The sequence below is a fragment of the Moschus berezovskii genome, chromosome 4, assembly GCF_049115385.1.
Source record: "Moschus berezovskii isolate FMDL1 chromosome 4, NW_MosBer_1.0, whole genome shotgun sequence".
Lineage (NCBI taxonomy): Eukaryota > Metazoa > Chordata > Mammalia > Artiodactyla > Moschidae > Moschus > Moschus berezovskii.
Genome location: NC_142463.1, coordinates 97,096,503 through 97,118,978, shown reverse-complemented (window position 1 = coordinate 97,118,978; position 22,476 = coordinate 97,096,503). Strand labels below are relative to the sequence as shown.

At 37.3% G+C, this 22,476-nt stretch overlaps 1 protein-coding gene across 3 annotated transcripts in view; it reads right to left on the bottom strand.

Annotated features, from left to right (window-relative positions):
- The window catches only part of MAN1A2 (mannosidase alpha class 1A member 2), a 184,411-nt gene that overhangs the window by 87,947 nt on the left and 73,988 nt on the right, over positions 1–22,476 (bottom strand). For all 3 annotated transcript variants that reach the window (XM_088835621.1, XM_088835619.1, XM_055403804.2), the window contains exon 6: positions 7,210–7,304. In XM_088835621.1, coding sequence (XP_088691747.1) covers positions 7,210–7,304 — 95 coding nt within the window. The remainder of the gene's footprint in view (positions 1–7,209; positions 7,305–22,476) is intronic.

Below are 22,476 nucleotides of genomic sequence, written 5' to 3'. Positions count from 1 at the left end.
CAATAGATTATTGTACTTAAAATCTTACTATTTTAAAATTATTTTGAATAGAATATTCACATGTCCTAAAAGTCAAAACAATGTAAAAAGTATATGTTAAGTATTTCACCCCACTCTCATCTCTCTTCCCCTTACAGGCCCCAAATATAATCATTCATTAGCTTCTTACGTGTTAGCATAGAAATTTCTATGCATAAATAAGCAATCCAAGTACATATTCTCCTTTTCCCTTTCTTAAAATATAGCAAAGTATACTTACTGCTCTGTATGTTAGATTTTAACTATTAAGATGTATCTCAGTAGGCTTTCCAAAGTTTATAAACAACTTTATTTTTTACTTAAAAATGCATAGAATTCCATGACATTAATGATTTTCAATTGAAATGTCTCATACACACAAAAATGTGTGAGAGCATTCTAAGTTGTTTCAAACCTTGAAAGTACAACTCACATTTATTGTGCTGGGACCAATGATGTCACAGGACAGTATCATGACAAAGAACTGTCTTGCCTCCACTGCTGACAGTGTATGAAAACTACTACATTATACAAATAGATACACTTTAATCAATCCTCTATTAGTGGTCCTCTGGCACATTTCTAGTATTTTGCTATTATGAAAACTTTTATAGTGAATAATCTTGTGTGCACTTCAATTGTGCAGATATATTTCTCGGATATCTTCTTTTTTTTTCCAGGATGCCTTATAAATATTTTACTGGAAGCCAAACTATATAAATGAAAAGTACAGACTCTTTGGATGTTATCCTCTTTCCCAGAAGGTTAAGCTTCCTCTGAAACATAGATTGAGTACAGGCAGATAACCTTGGCTCTGAGCTTTGTTAAGGGTTAAAACTATTCTAGTTTTACCTGTACTTCCAGGAAGTGGCCCTATGGAATCTCAGCTGAAAGCCTGGAGTGTTTACCAAGGGCCCTTCACCATGGCAGCTTCAAATACTAACTCTGTCTCTTCAGTACCATGTAGTTGCCAGTACCATACAGTTGTTAAACTTTCTTCTTTATATCTACTTGTATACTGGCAATTCAATACGCTATGCTGTATTAAATCTGTGTTGAGAAAACATTAAAATAGGTATCAGGATACCTATAAAATAGGTATCAGGATACCACTAGGTTCAGTTCAGTTCAGTCGCTCAGTCATGTCCGACTCTTTGTGACCCCATGAATCACAGCACGCCAGGCCTCCCTGTCCATCACCAACTCCCGGAGTTCACTCAAACTCATGTCCATCGAGTCGGTGATGCCATCCAGCCATCTTATTCTCTGTCGTCCTCTTCTCCTCCCACCCCCAATCCTTCCCAGCATCAGAGTCTTTTCCAGTGAGTCAACTTGTCACATGAGGTGGCCAAAGTATTGCAGTTTCAGCTTTAGCATCAGTCCTTCCAATGAACACCCAGGACTGATCTCCTTTAGAATGGACTGGTTGGATCTCCTTGCAGTAAGTTCTTTAATTTTTTTGCTATTTTTGTACTGTTTTTGAAATTATGAAAGGCAAATACCACTAACAGATTTTTTTGAAGCCAGACATGAGAATCAAAGAAGAAATATGGATACAGTAACTGTGTAGGACAGTCATTCATTTCACAAATATAAAGTACCTACTCTTCTCTGGGAGATATAACCGTGAACTCAGAGGGTAAAGCGTCTGTCTGCAACACGGGAGACCTGGGTTCGATCCCTGGGTCGGGAAGATCCCCTGGAGAAGGAAATGGAAACCCACTCCAGTATTCTTGCCTGGAAAATCCCATGGACATACGAGCCTGGTAGGCTACAGTCCATGGGGTCGCAAAGAGTCAAACACGACTAAGCGACTTCTCTCTTCTCTAACATATAACATTCCTGTTCCCATGATAAATGATAATTGTTATGAAGAAAATTAAACATAGAATACTGAGTTGAATAGAACAGAATACTGAGTACTAGTGATAGAGGATGAGTTTAAAGACTTTATGTATAATGTTCAAAGAGTTTCTAAAATGACACAATTTAAACTGAGAACTGAATGATGAGAAGGATCCAGTGATGAATAGATTTGGAAGAAGAGAATTCTCAGTAGAGGGAACAGCAGTTGGAATGGCCCTGAGGAAAAAAGTTGGTTAGTGTGGCTAGACTGATTTCCTGAAGGAAACCAACCCTAAATATTCAATGCAAAGTCTGTTGCTGAAACTGAAGCTCCATTATTTTGGCCACTTAATGCAAAGAGCCAACTCACTGGAAAAGACCCTGATTCTGGGAAATATTTAAGGCAAAAGGAGAAGTGGGTTGGTAGAGGTTGAAATAGTTAGATAGCATCACCAACTCAATGGACATGAATTTAAGCAAATTCCAGAAGATAATGGAGGACAGAGGAGCCTGGTGTGCTACACTGCATGAGGTCACGAAGAGTTGGCTGAACAACAGTAACAATGTAGTTTGGCTGGAGCTCAGGAAGGGGAAATGATGATATAGGATGAGGTTAGAGAGCTGGGTATAATCTAGACTGTGTAGAAATTCTGTTGGCTATGGTGAAATTTCAAATTTAAGTATGAAGAAACATCATACAGAATTTTAACGAATGTTACATAATATTTAAAGGATAAAGTATACCATTTTGAAAGATTACCTAGGCATCAGCAAGGTGAATGGATTATATATAGTGCAGTCAAGTATAAATACAAAATCTCATTTCCATGTTAAAACTTTCTATCTCAAAGTTTCATTCATAGTACATATAAGTACTATCAAAACACTAAGTTCTAAAAAAATTTTTTCACATTTTCACATACAACCTCACAGGGCCCTCCACCTTGGCAGCCTTAGACATTAACCTCTGTCTTCCCAATACCAGTTCAGTTCAGTTCAGTCGCTCAGTCGTGTCCGACTCTTTGTGACCCCATGAATCACAGCACGCCAGGCCTCCCTGTCCATCACCAACTTCCGGAGTTCACTCAAACTCATGTCCACAGAGTCGGTGATGCCATCCAGCCATCTCATCCTTTGTTGTCCCCTTCTCCTCCTGCCCCCAATCCCTCCCAGCATCAGGGTCTTTTCCAATGAGTCAACTCTTTGCATGAGGTGGCTAAAGTATTGGAGTTTCAGCCTCAGCATCAGTCCTTCCAATGACCACCCAGGACTGGCCTCTTTTAGGATGGACTGGGTGGATCTCCTTGCAGTCCAAGGGACTCTCAAGAGTCTTCTCCAACACCACAGCTCAAAAACATCAATTCTTTGGCACTCAGCTTTCTTCACAGTCCAACTCTCACATCCATACATGACCACTGGAAAAACCATAGCCTTGACTAGACGCGGACCTTTGTGGGCAAAGTAATATCTCTGCTTTTTAATATGCTGTCTAGGTTGGTCATAACTTTCCTTCCAAGGAGTAAACGCCTTTTAATTTCATGGCTGCAATCACCACCTGCAGTGATTTTGGAGCCCAAAAAATAAAGTCTGTCACTGTTTCCACTGTTTCCCCATCTATTTCCCATGAAGTGATGAGACCAGATGCCATAATCTTAGTTTTCTAAATGTTGAGCTTTAAGCCAACTTTCCCAATACCAAGTAACTGTTAAATTTTCTCCTTTGCCCTTCAGCCTCCTGTTTTCTAGTTTCTTTATTTCTTTGTCCCGTGCATGTGCAGGCACAGAATCAGCCAACAACAAGAGGAAAATCTGCAGATAAATTTTGGGGCTTTTCCTCTGCAATTCCTTCCTGATTTGAGATACTCACCCCTTGTATCTCAGCCCTTTTGGCAGTTCCAAGACCTGACCACAGTTTTCTTTGCTCTACATGAGCACTGTCTTAGGGCTGGCCTCAATCACACTCAATTTAGAATATACCCTTAGGGGGAAAGTCAGCTTTCTATAGCGATGAGCTTCAAGTAGGCCCTTTGGGTTCTCCTTTAGGTTTTGCTCTCCAATCCCTTCAACCCATTTTGTTGGGCTTTTGTGATTACTTTTGATGGGAGAGTTAACCTGATATAAGTTATCTCAGGGCTAGAACTGGAAGTCTAAATTCATTATTCAAGAAAGTCATGGTTGTTCCCACTAGAACTCTAAAACCATTCTCTAGGGTCTTTTCTACGTTTAGGAGGAAGTAAAAAATATAAATCCTTCTCTCATAGAAAGATGGACACTTTTGGTTTCAGCTCTTTTAGCACTGCTACTGCTACTGCTAAGTCACTTCAGTTGTGTATGACTCTGTGCAACCCCATGGACTGCAGCCCACCAGGCTCCCCTGTCCCTGGGATTTTCCAGGCAAGAACACTGGAGTGGGTTGCCATTTCCTTCTTCAATGCATGAAAGTGAAAAGTGTTGTTTTAATTTAAACTCTGTATCACCTAGAATAATATTAAATTAGGTGAGTCAAATGACAAATAAAGAATAAATATGAGATTTTTAGAGACAAGAATCTTAAAATTACCACTAAAATGTATGCAGAAAAGAGTAATACAAGATTTGGTAGAGAAGCTGAAGTACATGTAGAAGATAAGGATATAACTTTAATGCTGATGTAGCACATAGGCTCCTAGTCCTTCCATTAATGAACTGAAGGACCCTGAGCAAGATATTTTCCTTCTCTGAGACTCAGTTTCCTCATCCATAATATAAGAATTTATGATAACCAGTTCACATGACTGTTAGGAAAATTAAAGACATTTAAGATTGTGAAAACACCTCACAAAGAGCCTAGTAAGAATAGTTCTAATGAGTTTTTGAATAATTTTATTCTAAGTTATTTTAACAGTTTATCTAGAGAAAAAAACTTCCTCAATCTGATAAAGGCAACTGATAAAAGCTATAGCCAACATCATACTGAAAATTTAAAAAAAATATATCATAAAAACATTTTATGGAAATCCAGGAGACTATAAAATATAGGTGAAGACAATCTTTTTAAACAAGACTGAAAACCCCAAAGTTATAAAAGACATATTGAATATATAAAAAATCAAAACTTAAAGATGAAAAATTATTATAAAAACAATAAACAAGTAGTAGAACAGGGGGAAAAAGTAATTCTATAATCTGCAAGGCTCTTTTATAAGCTAACTAGAAAAACACAACTCAATCAACACTTAGGAATAGACAATTCACAAAAAACAATCTAGATGTCCAATAAATTTATGAAAAGGTGCTTGAATTCACTAAGCAGAAAATATGAATGAAAATAACAATAGTAACATTTCATAGCCATCATTCTCTTGAAAATTAAACAGAACATACAGACATTTTGGTACTCTCAAATACTGTTGGTGGAAATATGATGAATTAGAGTCTTTGGAAAATATGTGGGGAGTAACTACTAAACTCAAAAATACATGCAGCCTATGATCCAGCAATTCCACACTTTGGAAATCTATCCTACAAAAAAAAAAGACATATGCCCTTTGATATAGTGATCATATTCTTAAGAATCATTTTTAGAAAAACTTCCTCACTTTATAAGGACATACATGGTGGTGGTTTAGTCACTAAGTCGTGTCCGACTCTTGCGACCCCGTGGACTGTAGCCTGCCAGGCTTCTCTGTCCATGGGATTCTCCAGGCAAGAATACCGGAGTGGGTTACCAATTCCTTCTCCAGGGAATCTTCCCGACCCAGGGATCAAACCCGCATTGCAGGCAGATTCTTTATTGAGTGAGCTACAAGGGAAGGACATACATAACAGGATGCTACTGTAACGTTTATGGTAGCAAAATAATGGAAATAAACAAATACCACTGATATGGAATAATTAAATAAATCATGGTATCACCTATGTATTTACAGTATATCCTATCTTCTACTCTATAGTTATCACAAAGTTTGATTTAAAGCTCTGTGGCATGACCTGGAAGAGTATTTTCATGAGATTTTGTTGAGTGAGAAAAATAAGTAGAAAGAAAATAAGAATAAAAAAGAAAAACAAGTATCCCAACAAATCATATAAAATTTTAAAAGCTCCACCAGTATGTATGTATGTATGTATGTATGTGCTTCTGTGTGTTAATCATATTGCAAGAGATAAATAATGCTAGATTATTAACAGAGACTGGATTTCAGACGTCAAGACTGGAATAAAGTCTATGTGAGAGAGATATATAATTCAATCAAAACACAAAAGCAAAAATCTTTAAAAATAGGTAAATACACCTGTGCTCTATAAACTCAAGTAAAATACGTATTTTGTATGAATATATACAAAGATACAGTATGAAAATTAAGCTTATGTTCAAGACATGCTCCTTGAAAACGCTTCTACTTTTTTGTCTCAATCTAAATTTCAAGTTTTGCAATGCTGGATTTTTTGTTATTTTTTATCTAGATAATAATAATCATATCTTGCATATTTCTTCATCTCAGAGTTAAACTGTAAGATATTTAAAATTTTAATCATATAAGAAAGTTATATGACTGACAATGCTACTGAAGGAAACATTCAGAAAATCTGTAATGAAACTAAGAACAAAAGAGAAGAGGTATGTGCTTAACACCTTTGGCCATATCCTTTTGTGGAGGCTGGTATGGAACTCCAGCTAGCTTTTTCCTCACAAAAAGTTAGTTTACATTATATATAGTGTATGACAGTAAAGAACAGTAAAGTTAGATTTCATGTTCAGTATTAAATAATGATTTCTTGATGAAAATCAAAACTTCATCAAGTTCTCCATTAAGAAGAAATGACTAAAATAGATTCATTTTCACAAATAAAGCTGCCAGAGAATCACGCTTCACTTTGAACTTCAATAATTTGGATATCATAAAAAGGACTCTACCTACAGTCAATGTCATGAGCTATGTCTTCCCTTATCATTAGTAAGACATCCAGCAACAAGAAGCCCTGATTTTAAGGTATGTTGTGTTCTATTCTGACTTAGAAAAAAACCAACAGGTAGTGTACAAAAAAGAAAGAGAGGGAAAGCACTTTGAATCCATTCTAGCACTAAGTAGACATAAATAAGCAATCTTAAAGAAACAACTATATTGTAACAATAAAGGTGTGGGAGAGAAATCTAGACTACAGAAACAAGCAGTAGAAATGAAATATAGTTTTACTGTTTCAAAGCAAAGAATGTATTTTAAAAATCAGACAATGCTTTAAAGAAATATGCTTCTGTATACATGCAGAGAAAAACAGTTTTAAGTCTTAAAAAGTATGGTGAAAGCTCAAAAAATCAGTTAATCTAATAAATTTAGAACAAGAATAACCATATAAAAATAGAATTTACCTTTTCAGATTCACCATTGCCCAAGGAATTCCCGTAGGTGTGTTAAAGGCAGGAAGGAGTTTCTCAGCCAACTGGACTGCTTTAATCTTGAATATCTGGGACAAAAACACAAACATTCATAAATTATGAAATTACTGCTGTCAATAAAATTTCCTGATCTCTCCTACAATGCATACCACAACATACTGGATATATGAAAGTACAGAGGAAAAAATGGCATCTCTTGGTACCATGGAGTAGACAGCAATCAGAGAAAATTGTTGTAAAATGGATGGATAGTGAAGAAAAAGCTGAAAGTGATATGGCCTGAAACTACAATTAATTGAAAGGGAAGGATTGATTTTGGTGTTAATATCTGTATTTTCAGTTGGCAAAAAATCTGAGAGAAAACACTAGGCTATGAAATTCATCCACGGTATCAAGCTCAGAACAAATAGTAAAACAAAAGAAAGAGATGCAACCCAATTTCATAAATGCCCTTGAATTACTATAATCATGTTTATATCTTACACGTTTATATCTTGACATTCTCCATCAAGGTTCACCCATAATTATTAAAAGAAAATAAAAATTTATGTTCACATTCCAAGCTTATTTTATGAGTTAAAAATACTTCACTCCTTGGTCCCAATTACTGCTTTTTTTTGGTATACAAAACAATAAGCTGACTAAATATCAATGGTTCTCAAACTTTTAAAACAATGGTACTATTACCAAGACATTTATAGTATAATTTCTAATATTCTTAACATGTATCTCATTTTAGAGACTACTGACTTAGAGACTCAAAACTGAAAGTCAAAATACCCTGCTAAGAAAAGTGGCATATTCTTCTATATGCCTCAAGGCTATCCTCTCAAAATCATTCGATATTTAAGGTTCCATCTTTTCATTGTGGTCAAGTACTTTTGATAAAATATTACTGAATTTTTCAAATAAGTAAGTAGTTGAAAGCATGGTCTAGATGTTCTAAGTTGAGATGATATTAAACAAAGCACACCTACGTTACTGGAGTTATAAACTAGAGAGGAGTATGTGGAAGTATACAAAGCAATATGACATTAATATATTTTGCAAAGTTTCTTAAATAACAGAAAAATTTTAGCAGAATTTCAAATTAGATATTCTTATACGTCTCCAATTTACCACTTCCATGAATACCTACACAAATACTACTAACAGTTAGTTATATATTAGTAAAGATAAATTGAGGGTTTCCCTTGTGGCTCAGATGGTGAAGAAACTGCCTGCAATGAGAAAGATCCAGGTTGGATCCCCGGGTTGGGAAGATCCCCTGGAGAAGGGAATGGCTACCCACTCCAATATTTTGCCTGGAGAATTCCACAGTGAAGCCTGGCGGGCTACAGTCCATGGGGTCGCAGAGTCGGACACGACTGAGTGACTAACATGCACAAAGAGACATTATGTTATTAGTGAATAGCACTGCTTCTTTATCTCACATTTTAGCAGGGGGACAAAGGGACCAAGTTCTTAACTAAGAACTAACACTAATGACGTGTTTGCTGATTATCTTTCACTTGTAAAACTAATATTCCAAACAGTAAAATAACTTACAAACATAAGCTTTTTTCTAAACAGAAACATTCTTGTTTCACTTCAATAAGTAATTAGTGACAAATTTTCTAATTTTCAACTACCTATGTCAGTTAACATATATAGTAACAATAATACACAACTCAATGAAAGCACCACCCCAATGTCATTGAGAAAAAAAAAAAACACCTTACCTAGAAGGCTTAATTTATTCAGGAAAATACAAAATCTTTAATGATAAATATACCACAGCCTTACAGTTCCTATTTTCAGAAACATTTTGGCAGACAACAGCAACAGCTAACTTAAAACAAATTAGCTAGTATGCAACGCAGGTGAATAATACAGATCTAAAATGTATCAAAGTAAAAGGTATGTCTCTTTTCTAGTCCTAACCCTTGATCACACAATTCCTTCTATAATGCAAACAGCTATTAATTTCTCAAATATCTAGTAAATATTTGTGCTAAAATCAGTTCCAAGGTATACATGACTCCTAGCATGTCACATCAAATCCTCATTTTCCATTTCTCAGAACAGAAATACTATTACAGTTTACACACACACAGTCTTCTGTCTCTGTTTCTCTCTCTCTCAAACACAGAATATCATATACTCTATTCTTAACTTGCTTCTTTCACTTATTGTATATGGGAGATCTTTCCATATCATTCCACCTCTTTCTCTTTAGTGGCTGCACAATCTATCCTTGTATAGATAATACTGTAATTTACTTAAGCAGTCTTCTATTCATAGACATATGTTTCCAAAACTATGTGCCTCTGTAAGATAAATTATAAGGGTGGAATTACTGAAGCTATGGATACATTCATTTGTAATTTCGATAATTAATGCCAACTTGTTCACACCTTTCACATATTTAAATTTCTATCAGAATTTATGACCAGCTGTTTCTCTGTATTTTTGTTAACATAAGAGTTGTCAAACTTTTGATTACTGCTAACCTGAGAATTGAAAAAGGCTACTTCACTGTATTTTATTTTCATTTCTTTTAATATGATGTGGTAATATTCAATACTCACTCAAATATCTTTTCAAGCAAAATTCATACACTGCAGAGGATAGAAAACTATACATAACATTTCCCAGATTCCATCCCACCTAAACTTCAAGATAAGGCCTAGGCATTGGTAAGTATACATATAAGCAATATCTGGATGGAAAAAGTAAACAATTTGAAGCAGTGATCTTTCATGCACAGGTGCCTGATTCTTATATGGTAGCCCTGACAGAAGTTCTAATGACAAGTCCCAAGTTTTGAAGAGAACATGTGGGCAACAAGGGAATGGGTCTGAATCATACCATAAAAGCCACAAGGTATGCTTAAGCATCAAAGTACTGCATTTTGGACTCCTCTTGACCATGATGGCTACTCCATTTTCTCTAAGGGATTCTTGCCCACAGTAGTAGATATAATGGTCATCTAATGGGGCTTCCCTGGTGGCTCAGAAGTTAAAGCGTCTGCCTCCAATGCGGGAGACCTGGGTTCGACCCCTGGGTCGGGAAGATCCCCTGGAGAAGGAAATGGTAACCCACTCCAGTATTCTTGCCTGGAGAATCCCATGGGTGGAGAAGCATGGTAGGCTACAGTCCATGGGGTCGCAAAGAGTCGGACACGACTGAGCGACTGAATGGAACGTAAGTTAAATTCATCCATTCCAGTCCATTTTAGTTCATTCATTTCTAAAATGTCGACGTTCACTCTTGCCATCTCATGTTTGACCACTTTAAATTTGTCTTGATTCATGGACCTAACATTCCAGGTTTCTACGCAATATTGCTCTTTAGAGTATCAGACTTTACTTTCAACACCAGTCACATCCACAAGTGGGTGTTGTTTTTGCTTTGGCTGTCTCTTCATTCTTTCTGGAGTTAGTTTTCCACTGATCTCCAGTAGCATACTGGGCACCCACTGAGCTGGGGAGTTCATCTTTCAGTATTCTATCTTTCTGCCTTTTCATACTGTTCATGGGGTTCTCAAGGCAAGAATACTGAAGTGGTTTGCCATTCCTTTCTCCAGTGGACCACGTTTGGTCAGAACTCCACCAAGAGCTGTCTGTCTTGGGTGCCCTTACCCGGCATGGCTCACAGTTTCACAGAGATAGACAAGGCTGTGGTCCATGTGATCAGATTGGTTAGCTTTCTGTGACTGAGGTTTTCAGTCTGTCTGCCCTCTGATGGAGAAGGATAAGAGGCTTATGGAAGCTTCCTGATGGGACAGACTGACTGAGGGAGAAATTGGGTCTTGTTCTGGTGGGCGGGGCCATGCTCAGTAAATCTTTAATCCAATTATCTGTTGACTGGTGGGCCTGTGTTCTTTCCCTGTAATTTCCTGGGGGCAAACTACGAGGCAATGCCAAAGAATGCCCAAGTTCAGTTCAGTTCAGTCGCTCAGTCATGTCCGACTCTTTGCGACCCCATGAATCACAGCACGCCAGGCCTCCCTGTCCATCACCAACTCCCGGAGTTCACTCAAACTCATGTCCATCGAGTCGGTGATGCCATCCAGCCATCTCATTCTCTGTCGTCCCCTTATCCTCCCACCCCCAATCCCAACTAGCATCAGACTCTTTTCAGTGAGTCAACTTGTCGCATGAGGTAGCAAAAGTATTGGAGTTTCAGCTTTAGCATCAGTCCTTCCAATGAACACCCAGGATTGATTTCCTTTAGAATGGACTGGTTGGATCTCCTCGCAGTCCAAGGAACTCTCAAGAATCTTCTCCAGCACCACAGTTCAAAAGCATCAATTCTTCGGCGATCAGCTTTCTTCACAGTCCAACTCTCACATTCAGACATGACCACGGGAAAAACCATAGCCTTGACTAGACGGACCTTTGTTGGCAAAGTAATGTCTCTGCTTTTTAATATGCTATCTAGGTTGGTCATAACTTTCCTTCCAAGGAGTAAGCGTCTTTTAATTTCATGGCTGCAATCAGCATCTGCAGTGATTTTCGAGCCCCAAAAATAAAGTCTGACACTGTTTCCACTCTTTCCCCATCTATTTCCCATGACGTGATGGGTCCAGATGCCATGATCTTCGTTTTCTGAATGTTGAGCTTCAAGCCAACCTTTTCACTCTCCTCTTTCACCCTCATCAAGAGGCCTTTGAGTTCCTCTTCACTTTCTGCCATAAGGGTGGTGTCATCTGCATATCTGAGGTTATTGATATTTCTCCCGGCAACCCTGATTCCAGCTTGTGCTTCTTCCAGCCCAGCGTTCCTCATGATGTACTCTGCATATAAGTTAAATAAGCAGGGTGACAATATACAACCTTGATGTACCACTTTTCCTATTTGGAACCAGTCTGTTGTTCCACAGCCAGTTCTAACTGTTGCTTCCTGACCTGCATACAGCTTTCTCGAGAGGCAGGTCAGGTGGTCTGGTATCCCATCTCTTTCAGAATGTTTATTGTTTCTTTCAGTTTATTGTGATCCACCCAGTCAAAGGCTTTGGCATAGTCAATGAAGCAGAAATAGATGTTTTTCTGGAACTCTCTTGATTTCTCCATGATCCAGCGGATGTTGGCAATTTGATCTCTGGTGCCTCTGCCTTTTCTAAAACCTGCTTGAACATCTGGAAGTTTACGGTTCATGTATTGCTGAAGCCTGGCTTGGAGAATTTTGAGCATGACTTTACTAGCGTGTGAGATGAGTGCAATTGTGCGGTAGTTTGAGCATTCTTTGGCATTCCCTTTCTTTGGGATTGGAATGAAGACTGACCTTTTCCAGTCCTGTGGCCACTGCTGAGTTTTCCAGATTTGCTGTCATATTGAGTGCAGCACTTTCACAGCATATTCTTTCAGGATTTGAAATAGCTGTTGGAATTCCATCACCTCCACTAGCTTTGTTCGTAGTGATGCTCTCTAAGGCCCACTTGACTTCACATTCCAAGATGTCTGGCTCTAGGTGAGTGATCACGCCATGATTATCTTGGTCGTGAGGATCTTTTTTGTATAGTTCTTCTGTGTATTCTTGCCACCTCTTCTTAATATCTTCTGCTTCTGTTAGGTCTGTACCATTTCTGTCCTTTATCGAGCCCATCTTTGCATGAAATGTTCCCTTGATATCTCTAATTTTCTTGAGGAGATCTCTTGTTTTCCCTATTCTGTTGTTTTCCTCTATTTCTTTGCATTGATTGCTGAGGAAGGCTTTCTTATCTCTCCTAGCTATTCTTTGGAACTCTGAATTCAGATGCTTATATCTTTCCTTTTCTCCTTTGCTTTTCGCTTCTCTTCTATTCACAGCTATTTGTAAGGCCTCCTCAGACAGCCATTTTGCTTTTTTGCATTTTGCACTCATCTCACATGCTAGTAAAGTAATGCTCAATATTCTCCAAGCCAGGCTTTAACAGTATATGAACTGTGAAATTCCAGATGTTCAAGCAGGTTTTAGAAAAGGCAGAGAAACCAGATATCAAACCGCCAACATCCACTGCATTATCAAAAAAGCAAGAGAGTTCCAAAAAACATCTACTTCTGTTTTATTGACTATGCCAAAGCCTTTGACTGTGTGGATCACCACAAACTGGAAAATTCTTAAAGAGATGGGAATACTAGACCACCTGACCTGCCTCCTGAGAAATCTGTATGGAGGTCAGGAAGCAACAGGTAGAACTGGACATGGAACAACAGACTGGTTCCAAACAGGGAAAGGAGTACCTCAGGCTGTATACTGTCACCCTGCTTATTTAACTTATATGCAGAGTACATCATGAGAAATGTTGGGATGGATGAGGCACAAGCTGGAATCAAGATTGCCAGGAGAAATATCAATCTCAGATATGCAGATGACACCACACTTACGGCAGAAAGCGAAGAAGAACGAAAAAGCCTCTTGACGAAAGTCAAAGAGGAGAGTGAAAAAGTTGGCTTAATCCCCAACATTCAGAAAACTAAGATCATGACATCTGGTCCCATCATTTCATGGGAAATAGATGGGGAAACAGTGGAAACAGCAACAGATTATTTTTGGGGACTCCAAAGTCACTGCAGATGGTGACTAGTCGTGAAATTAAAAGACGCTTGCTCCTTGGAAGAAAAGTTATGACCAACCTCAGTTCAGTTCAGTTCAGTCGCTCAGTCGTGTCCGACTCTTTGCAACCCATGAATCACAGCACGCCAGGCCTCCCTGCCCATCACCAACACCCGGAGTTCAATGAAACTCATGTCCATCGAGTCGGTGATGCCATCCAGCCATCTCATCCTCAGTCGTCCCCTTCTCCTCCTGCTCCCAATCCCTCCCAGCATCAGAGTCTTTTCCAGTGAGTTAACACTTCACATGAGGTGGCTAAAGTATTGGAATTTCAGCTTTAGCATCAGTCCTTCCAGTGAGTACCCAGGACTGATCTAATTTAGAATGGACTGGCTGGATCTCCTTGCAGTCCAAGGGACTCTCAAGAGTCTTCTCCAACACCACAGTTCAAAAGCATCAATTCTTCGCCGATCAGCTTTCTTCACAGTCCAACTTTCACATCCATACATGACCACGGGAAAAACCATAGCCTTGACTAGAAGGACATTTGTTGGCAAAGTAATGTCTCTGCTTTTTAATACACTATCCAGGTTGGTCATAACCTTCCTTCCAAGGAGTAAGCGTCTTTTAATTTCATGGCTGCAATCAGCATCTGCAGTGATTTTGGAGCCCAAAAAAATAAAGTCTGTCACTGTTTCCACTGTTTCCCCATCTATTTCCCATGAAGTGATGGGACCAGATGCCATGATCTTTGTTTTCTGAATGTTGAGCTTAAAGCCAACTTTTTCACTCTCCTCTTTGACTTTCATCAAGAGGCTTTTTGGTTCCTCTTCACTTTCTGCCATAAGGGTGGTGTCATCTGCGTATCTGAGGTTATTGACATTTCTCCTGGCAATCTTAATTCCAGCTTGTGCTTCTTCTAGCCCAGCGTTCCTCATGATGTACTCTGCATATAAGTTAAATAAGCAGGGTGACAATATACAACCTTGACATACTCCTTTTCCTATTTGGAACCAGTCTGCTGTTCCATGTCCAGTTCTAGACAGCACATTTAAGGCAGAGACATTATTTTGCCAACAAACATCCATCTAGTCAAAGCTATGGTTTTTCCAGTAGTGATATATGGATGTGAGAGTCGGACTATAAAGAAAGCTGAGCCCCAAAGAGTTTATGCTTTTGAACTGTGGTGTTGGAGAAGACTCTGGAGAGTCCCTTGGACTGCAAGGAGATCCAACCAATCCATCCTAAAGGAAATCAGTCCTAAATATTCATTGGAAGGACTCATGCTGAAGCTGAAACTCCAATACTTTGGCCACCTGATGTGAAGAACTGACTCGTTTGAAAAGACCCTGATCTGGGAAAGATTGAAGGCGGGAGGAGAAGGGGATGACAGAGGATGAGATGGTTGGATGGCATCACAGACTCAATGGATATGAGCTTGAGTAAACTACGAAAGTTGGTGATGGACAGGGAGGCCTGGCATGCTGCAGTCCATGGGGTCACAAAGAGTTGGACACGACTGAGCAACTGAACTGAACTGAACTGATGTTTGAGCATTTCTCCTAGCTGCATGTTTTCAAGCTATATAACAAATGTATCTGATTTCATGACCCTCCCAAAGATTCTGTTAGCTGGTCAGTACCTTCTAATAAATCATTAGATAAAATAGATTGTTCTCTGTAACTACAACTATTGACTAATAAGATGATGAAAGTGTTTAAGAGTTTCAACAACATTTAAATGAAGATTTCCAAAACATTTATTTATAGAAAAAACTTTTATGTATTCATCATCCATTATGTAAAATCTCCCAGTTATTTTTACTGGAACAATTTGTAAGAAACATTAATTCAGTGAAAGAATGCTTCTGAGAACACCTTATGTATCCATGTTGTTACTTTAAGATAATAAGATTCCTAAAGTGGATAATTGGGTCACAGAATTTTAAACATTTGATGGAAGCTTAATTATTTTCCAAAAAGTTTGTATCATTTGTATTCCCTTCAAAAGTATATCAGACATTTGTCAAAATTTAAATCTAACTATATACTATACTTTTAAACTGGATGCATTTTATTGTGTATAAATTAACTTCTAAAGAGCTGTTTAACATAAACAAATTTCTAAGTTTAAGCTCGTAAGCTTTTTTAAGTGCTTTACCAGGCAGAGAATGTGGAAGGTTAAGAGTCCTTTTCAGGCAAAAAATTGAGGTTTAGCTCTAAAATCACATAGGGAAATAAAACAATGTGGTCTAAACACACAGTTTAATGCATGCAGAATTTGTGGCTTCTCTGTGGCTCTCTTCTGTCCTGGATTTTATGCCTAAATTTCTAGTACCTCTAAACTCTGTCTTCTAACATGATTTTAAACAGGATTTTAAACTTTCTGATATTTCACTGTTGCTGCTGCTGCTGCTGCTAAGTCGCTTCAGTCGTGTCCGACTCTGTGCGACCCCATGGACGGCAGCCGACCAGGCTCCGCTGTCCCTGGGATTCTCCAGGCAAGAACACTGGAGTGGGCTGCCATTTCCTTCTCCATTTCACTGTTAGTGTGAAGAAATGCAACAGATTTCTTTGTATTAATCATGTATCCTGATACCTTGCTGAGTTCATTTATTAGTTCTAATAGTCTTTGTGTGGATATTTATCATTCTCTATATAGAGTATCATGTCATCTGCATATAATGACAATTTTACTATCCCTTCCCTTCCAATTTAGACACCTTTTATTTCTTTTTCTTGTCTGACTGCTATGGCTAGGACTTGCAATACAATGTTGAACAGAAGTGGTTAAGAGTGGGCATCCTTGTCTTGTTTCAGAATTTAGTAGGAAGATTTTCAGTTTTTTCATTGAGTACTATGTTGCCTACAGATTTGTCATAAACGGCTTTTATTATGTTGAGGTATGTTCCCTCTATACTCATTTTCTTGAGAGTTTCTATCATGAATGTATGCTGAATTTCACCAACTGCTTTTTCTGCATCCACTGGGATGACATATGGTAAACTCTATCTTCTGATCAAACCGGTAATCATAACCACAATCAATTGTGAATTAGTATTACTACTGTGACTTTGAACATATAAGAATGTATACAAATGTGTAGATGAACTCACACATATAAGCTGAAATGTTGGAGAGTATATTTAAAATGGGATACCAAAGTTTGGTGGAATGTTTTGTCCAACTACCAATACATCTAGAGAAAATGCAGAGATCAAATTTTGAATGGAAATTGCAGTAACTTCTGAAGTAAAAATAAAATGAAAATTAGTGTAGTAAGGACAATGATGGCTAACATTTAAACCAAGAAAAATTAACACTCTAATGTTTCTCTTTTTTTATTTAGAACTTTAGGGCAAAATAAAAGGGACCTCTATTTGTCTTAGAAAATATCCCTGAACTTTTTCAGAAATGACCTTACCTGCAGAGAACAAAGTACACATTTGTGTTTTAGTAAAGAAAAATTTGGCTGTTGATGCTGTTTATTTTGTTTTTATATTCTGTGAAACATGTATTAAACTCTACATAACCATTTCTCCATTTTATCTGACAGATTTCAGATGTTGTTAACCACATAAATTACATTATTATCTTACTCAGGAAAGGATGCCACTTTGATAACCATTAAAAAATGAGAAGAGACAATACTGTTAAAGAAATGTCATATATTTGAGGTTAGCATCAAGTAGACATAATAAATCATCAAGATTTTTAAACCTGTGAATATTTAATATAAATAGTCATGTTCTGAGAAAATAAAACGATAAAGCTTCACATTTATAATATCAATAAATCATAGGACAGAGGAACACTTTGTTAGGACAGCAAATAACCCCCATTTGGTTCACCATACAAGAACATATTAATAGAGTGTATGCAAAATGTTCTTTATTCTAGTTACACTCTTCCTAAATATAATAAAGGTACCTTGGCATGTTATAAGTTATAGTTAATTTTCTGTCTTATGTGAGATATAGGGATTTATTATCTATCCAGCATTAGAATAATCTTATATTCAATGTTTTATTTATTATTAACAGATCTCAAGGATTTATTGTTTCCTGGAATAGACATGGATCAGAGCTTTCAATGTAAAATGATGAAGCAGAAAAGTAAAATGGTCAGTAAAAATCTGATTTTATGAGAAAGAAAAGTAAAACATGTTCTTACTTTTATGGACAGAAAACTCTACCCAAAGAAATTAACTTATGATATCTGTTTTCAGATATCAGACTTCCCTGGTGGCTCAGATGGCAAAGCGTCTGCCTACAATGTGGGAGACCCAGGTTCGATCCCTGGTTCGGGAAGATCCTCTGGAGAAGGAAATGGCAACCCACTATAGTACTCTTGCCTGGAAAATCCCATGGACGGAGGAGTCTGGTAGGCTACAGTCCATGGGGTCGCAAAGAATCAGACACAACTGAGCAACTTCACTTTCACCTGTCTTCAGGGAGCTTCTCTGGTAGCTCAGCAGTAAAGAATCTGACTGCAATGCAGGAAACACAGGTTTGATTCCTCCCTGGGTCAGCAATATTCCCTGGAGAAGGAAATGGCAATCCACTCTTGTATTCTTGCATGGGAATTCCATGGACAGAGAAGTCAGACAGACTGCAGCCCATGGGGTTACAGAGAATCGGACACGATGTAGTGACTAAACACTAACAATCTATTTTCAATTAAGTAAAAGAATTTTCTCACTAAACTGGACAAGACTTAGTGACTAAACAACAACAATCTATTTTCAATTAAGTAAAAGGATTTCCCAAACAGTATATTTACCGTACAGGAAAAAATCCAAGGAGGAGGAAAAATAAAGTAGTAACAGATAATACTGTTAGGCACTTTTGAATAACTTAATCCCCACAACAACTCTCAGGTGAACTCTTTCATTCTTTTATAGATAACAAAACTTAAATTACAGGAGGTAAACAGTTCACAAACAACCATTATGAAAGGGAGGTAGAGTAGAGACTCAAACCTATAGCTCCAAAGTACCTGTGCTTCCCTCTACTTCACAATGTTTCTTCCTGAAGTCTGAGGTACTAAAACTGCAAAAATGGAAATACTGGTAACACTGCATACTTTTTCAGCATTTTAGTGTTTTCCTGTGACAACAGCAACCAAAATTTCAACATTTTGTTTCAACCTTCAGACAAAGAGCCTAATGAAACAGAGGTCGAGGTTTCTTTTACATAAGTTGTTCATAATTAATTTTGAATCATATGCCTTTTCGTATAAAAATTAGTCAACTACAAACAAAAAATTTAGTATTTCCTCTACACAGACAAGCATGAAATAAGAAAAAAATGCTCTATCTCAATGATATCATATAATGCTTAACCTGGTAAAGACTAGGAAGAATGGAGTAGCAATTATCAGCGGTTCATGGCTGGGAGAGGGAGGGATAGGCTGTAGAGGCAGACCCTCTCTGAAGCACAGGCATGCAGGAAACACCTGAAGTAGAGGGTAGAGAGCAAGGGCATAAAGAAAAACTTGCCTACAAACAGGCTCACTGTAATTACAAGGTAGTGTGAGAGGAATCTGAAGCCAGTGGTACACTGCAGGTAATCTTAGCAATAAAAGTCCCAAACCTGTTTCAACTCAGACTAAACTTACTCGGCTCCTAACACTAACAACACAGACATGCTATTCCCGCACAAATATTATTAAACTCAGTCTTTACCGATCCATCCATACATGATATTTTGCATTAAACAAAATATTATTAAACACTAAAGAAAGTAAGAAAGGTTAATCCACTTTCTAGAGACAAAGCAACTGACAATCCAGACTCAATGAGACTGAAATAATCATAAAGAATTTTAAATGACTATAATTACTATGTTAAAAGATCTAGAAGATAAGGTGGAAAACATGCATAAAGACAATGAGGAATTTTAGCAGAGAAATGAAAACTGTAAAGGTCAAATGAAATATTAGAAATAATAATTTTAAAAATAAAGATAAAATAGTGATGAAAAATGCCTCCAACACGCTCAAAAGTAGATCACATAGGTTAGAAGATATACCACGCGAAATCACCTGAAAGAAAGAGTAACTATAACAGAATCAGACAAACTAAAGATAAGAGAGGATACGAACAGGGATAAAGAGAAAAACTTTAAAACAATAAAAAACCAGACTCACCAAGGAGACATAACAATCCTAACTATGTACACACTCAAGAACAGATCTCCAAAATACATAAAGTAAAAACTGATAGGACTGAAATGAGAAACAAATCCATAATTTTAGTCAGAAACTTCAAGACTCCTCAACTTACTATTTGACAGAACGAGTAAACAGAAAATTAGTAAATTTACAGAAGTTCTGAGCAACATGATTATCCAGTTTGACCTAACTGAAGTTTTAACCTAATCACGGCAGAATAAACATCTTTGCAAGCACACATTTTTTTGATAGACCATATTCTGGCTCATGAAACAAGCTTTAACAAACTCAACAGATTTTTTCTCTATTCATTGCCCATTAAACAAACAAGAAATCAATAATAAAGATATGTGGAAAATTATCAAATACCTGGAAATTTAACAATATACTTCTAAATAACTCAGCAGTAAACAGGAAGAGAAATGAGAAAATATTGTGAATAAAAGGAAAACAAAAACATATCAAAATTCATAGGATGCAACTAAAGCAAGGCTGAGAAGCAAATCTTTGATTATTAATGCTTATAGACTACTAGGAAAATATTAAGTTACAAGGATGTAATGTACAGCACAGGGAATATAGTCAATATCTTAAAATAACTTTGATGACATATATGCTATAAAAATATTGTATTACTACGTGTACATCTGAAACTAACAGAATATTGTAAGTGAACACTACTTCAGTAAAAAGATAAAAACAAAATAAGAAAAGGTGTCATATTAATGATCTAGCAAGCTTCAACCATAAGAAACTGGGCGGGGGGGGGGGCGCGGGGATAGGGAAAAAGATGCAACTTAACCCCAAAGAAAGCAGAAGTAAAGATAAAAGCAAAATTAATAAAACTGAACACACAAAAGTAGAGAAAAATCAATGAAACAAAAACTAATTCTCTGAAATAATAATATTAATACACTTGTAGCCAGACTGACAGCCAAAGAGAAGACGAAAACCCCATAGACTGTAGCCCACCAGGCTCCTCTGTCCATGGAATTCTCCAGGCAAGAATACTGGAGTGGGTTGCCATTCCCTTCTCCAGGGGATCTTCCCGACCCAGAGATTGAACCCTGGTCTCCTGCACTGCAGGCAGATTCTTTACCACCTGAGCTACCAGGGAAGCCTGAAATAATATCAATACACTTTGTAGCCAGATTGACAACCAAAGAGAAAATGAAACAGGGAACATTACTAAAGACCCTACAGATATGAAAAGGATAATAACAAAGTATTACAAACAACATTATGTCCACAATTTAGCAGAAACACATTCCCTGAAATAAGCAACAAAAGCCACACAAACTTACAAAAGCCATCTAAGAAGAAAAAACCTGAATTGTACTATATCTACAGAAGAAACTGAATACATACATTGTAAAACTTAATGGGAAAAAACAAAAAACTCCAACCTCACCTGGTCTCACTGGGAAGTTCTACCAAACACTGGAGCAGGAAATGGAAACCCCCTCTAGTATTCTCGCCTGGGAACTCCCCTGAACAAAGGAGCCCGGTGGGCTATAGTCCATGGGATCACAAAGAGTCAGACACAACTGAGAGACTAAACAACAATACACAAACTTCTCCAGTAGAAAGAAACACTTCCAAACTCATTTTATATCGTCAGCATTACTCTTATACCATACACATACATACACAAAAAGATATTTAAACTATAGATCAATATCTCATATGAACACACATGCAAAAAATTCTCAACAATGTATTATCAAATCAATTCCAGCAATATTTAAAAAGGATAATACAGCATGACCAAGTGGAATTTCTTCCACAAAATGCAAGGTGATTTAAAAAATCAACTAGTATAATTCACATTATCAGCAAATAAAGAAGAAACATCATATAATCATCTAATTAAACGCCAAAACACTTGACAACATTCAATACCTATTCATGAGTTCTAAAATCTCAGCAAAAAGGAATGACAGGGAATTTCTTCAAGATGATGAAGGGCACCTACCAAAAATCCTGTTATGCTTAATGGTGAAAAACTAAATGCTCTTCCCCTCATATCAGGAACCAGACAAGGAATACTCTCATCACTCCCATTTAACTTTGTATTTAGTGTAGGTTCCAGGCAAGAAAAAGAAAAAATAAAAGAACTATACAAATAAAACAGTTCTCTACATAGAGAAATAAAATACCTCTGTTCCCTGATGACATGACTCTTTAAAAAGAAATTCCCAAAGAATCTATTGAAAGGAAGGAAGAAAAAGATCACTAAGTTGTGTCCAACTCTTTGCAACCCCATGGACTGCATGTAGCCCACCAGGCTCCTCTGTCCACGGGATTTCCCAGGCAAGAATACTGGAGTGGGTTGCCACTTACCCAGGGAGTAAACACATGTCTCCTGCATTGGCAATCAGATTTTTTACTGCTGAGCCACCAGGGAAGCCCCAAAGAACCTATTAAAAATCCACTTAAAAGTGACTAGAATTAATTAGTTAATACAGGATAATCTCAGGCCACAAGGTCAATGTAAAAATCAACTGCACAATGCACAACAATGTGAATGCTATTCTATTATATTATGT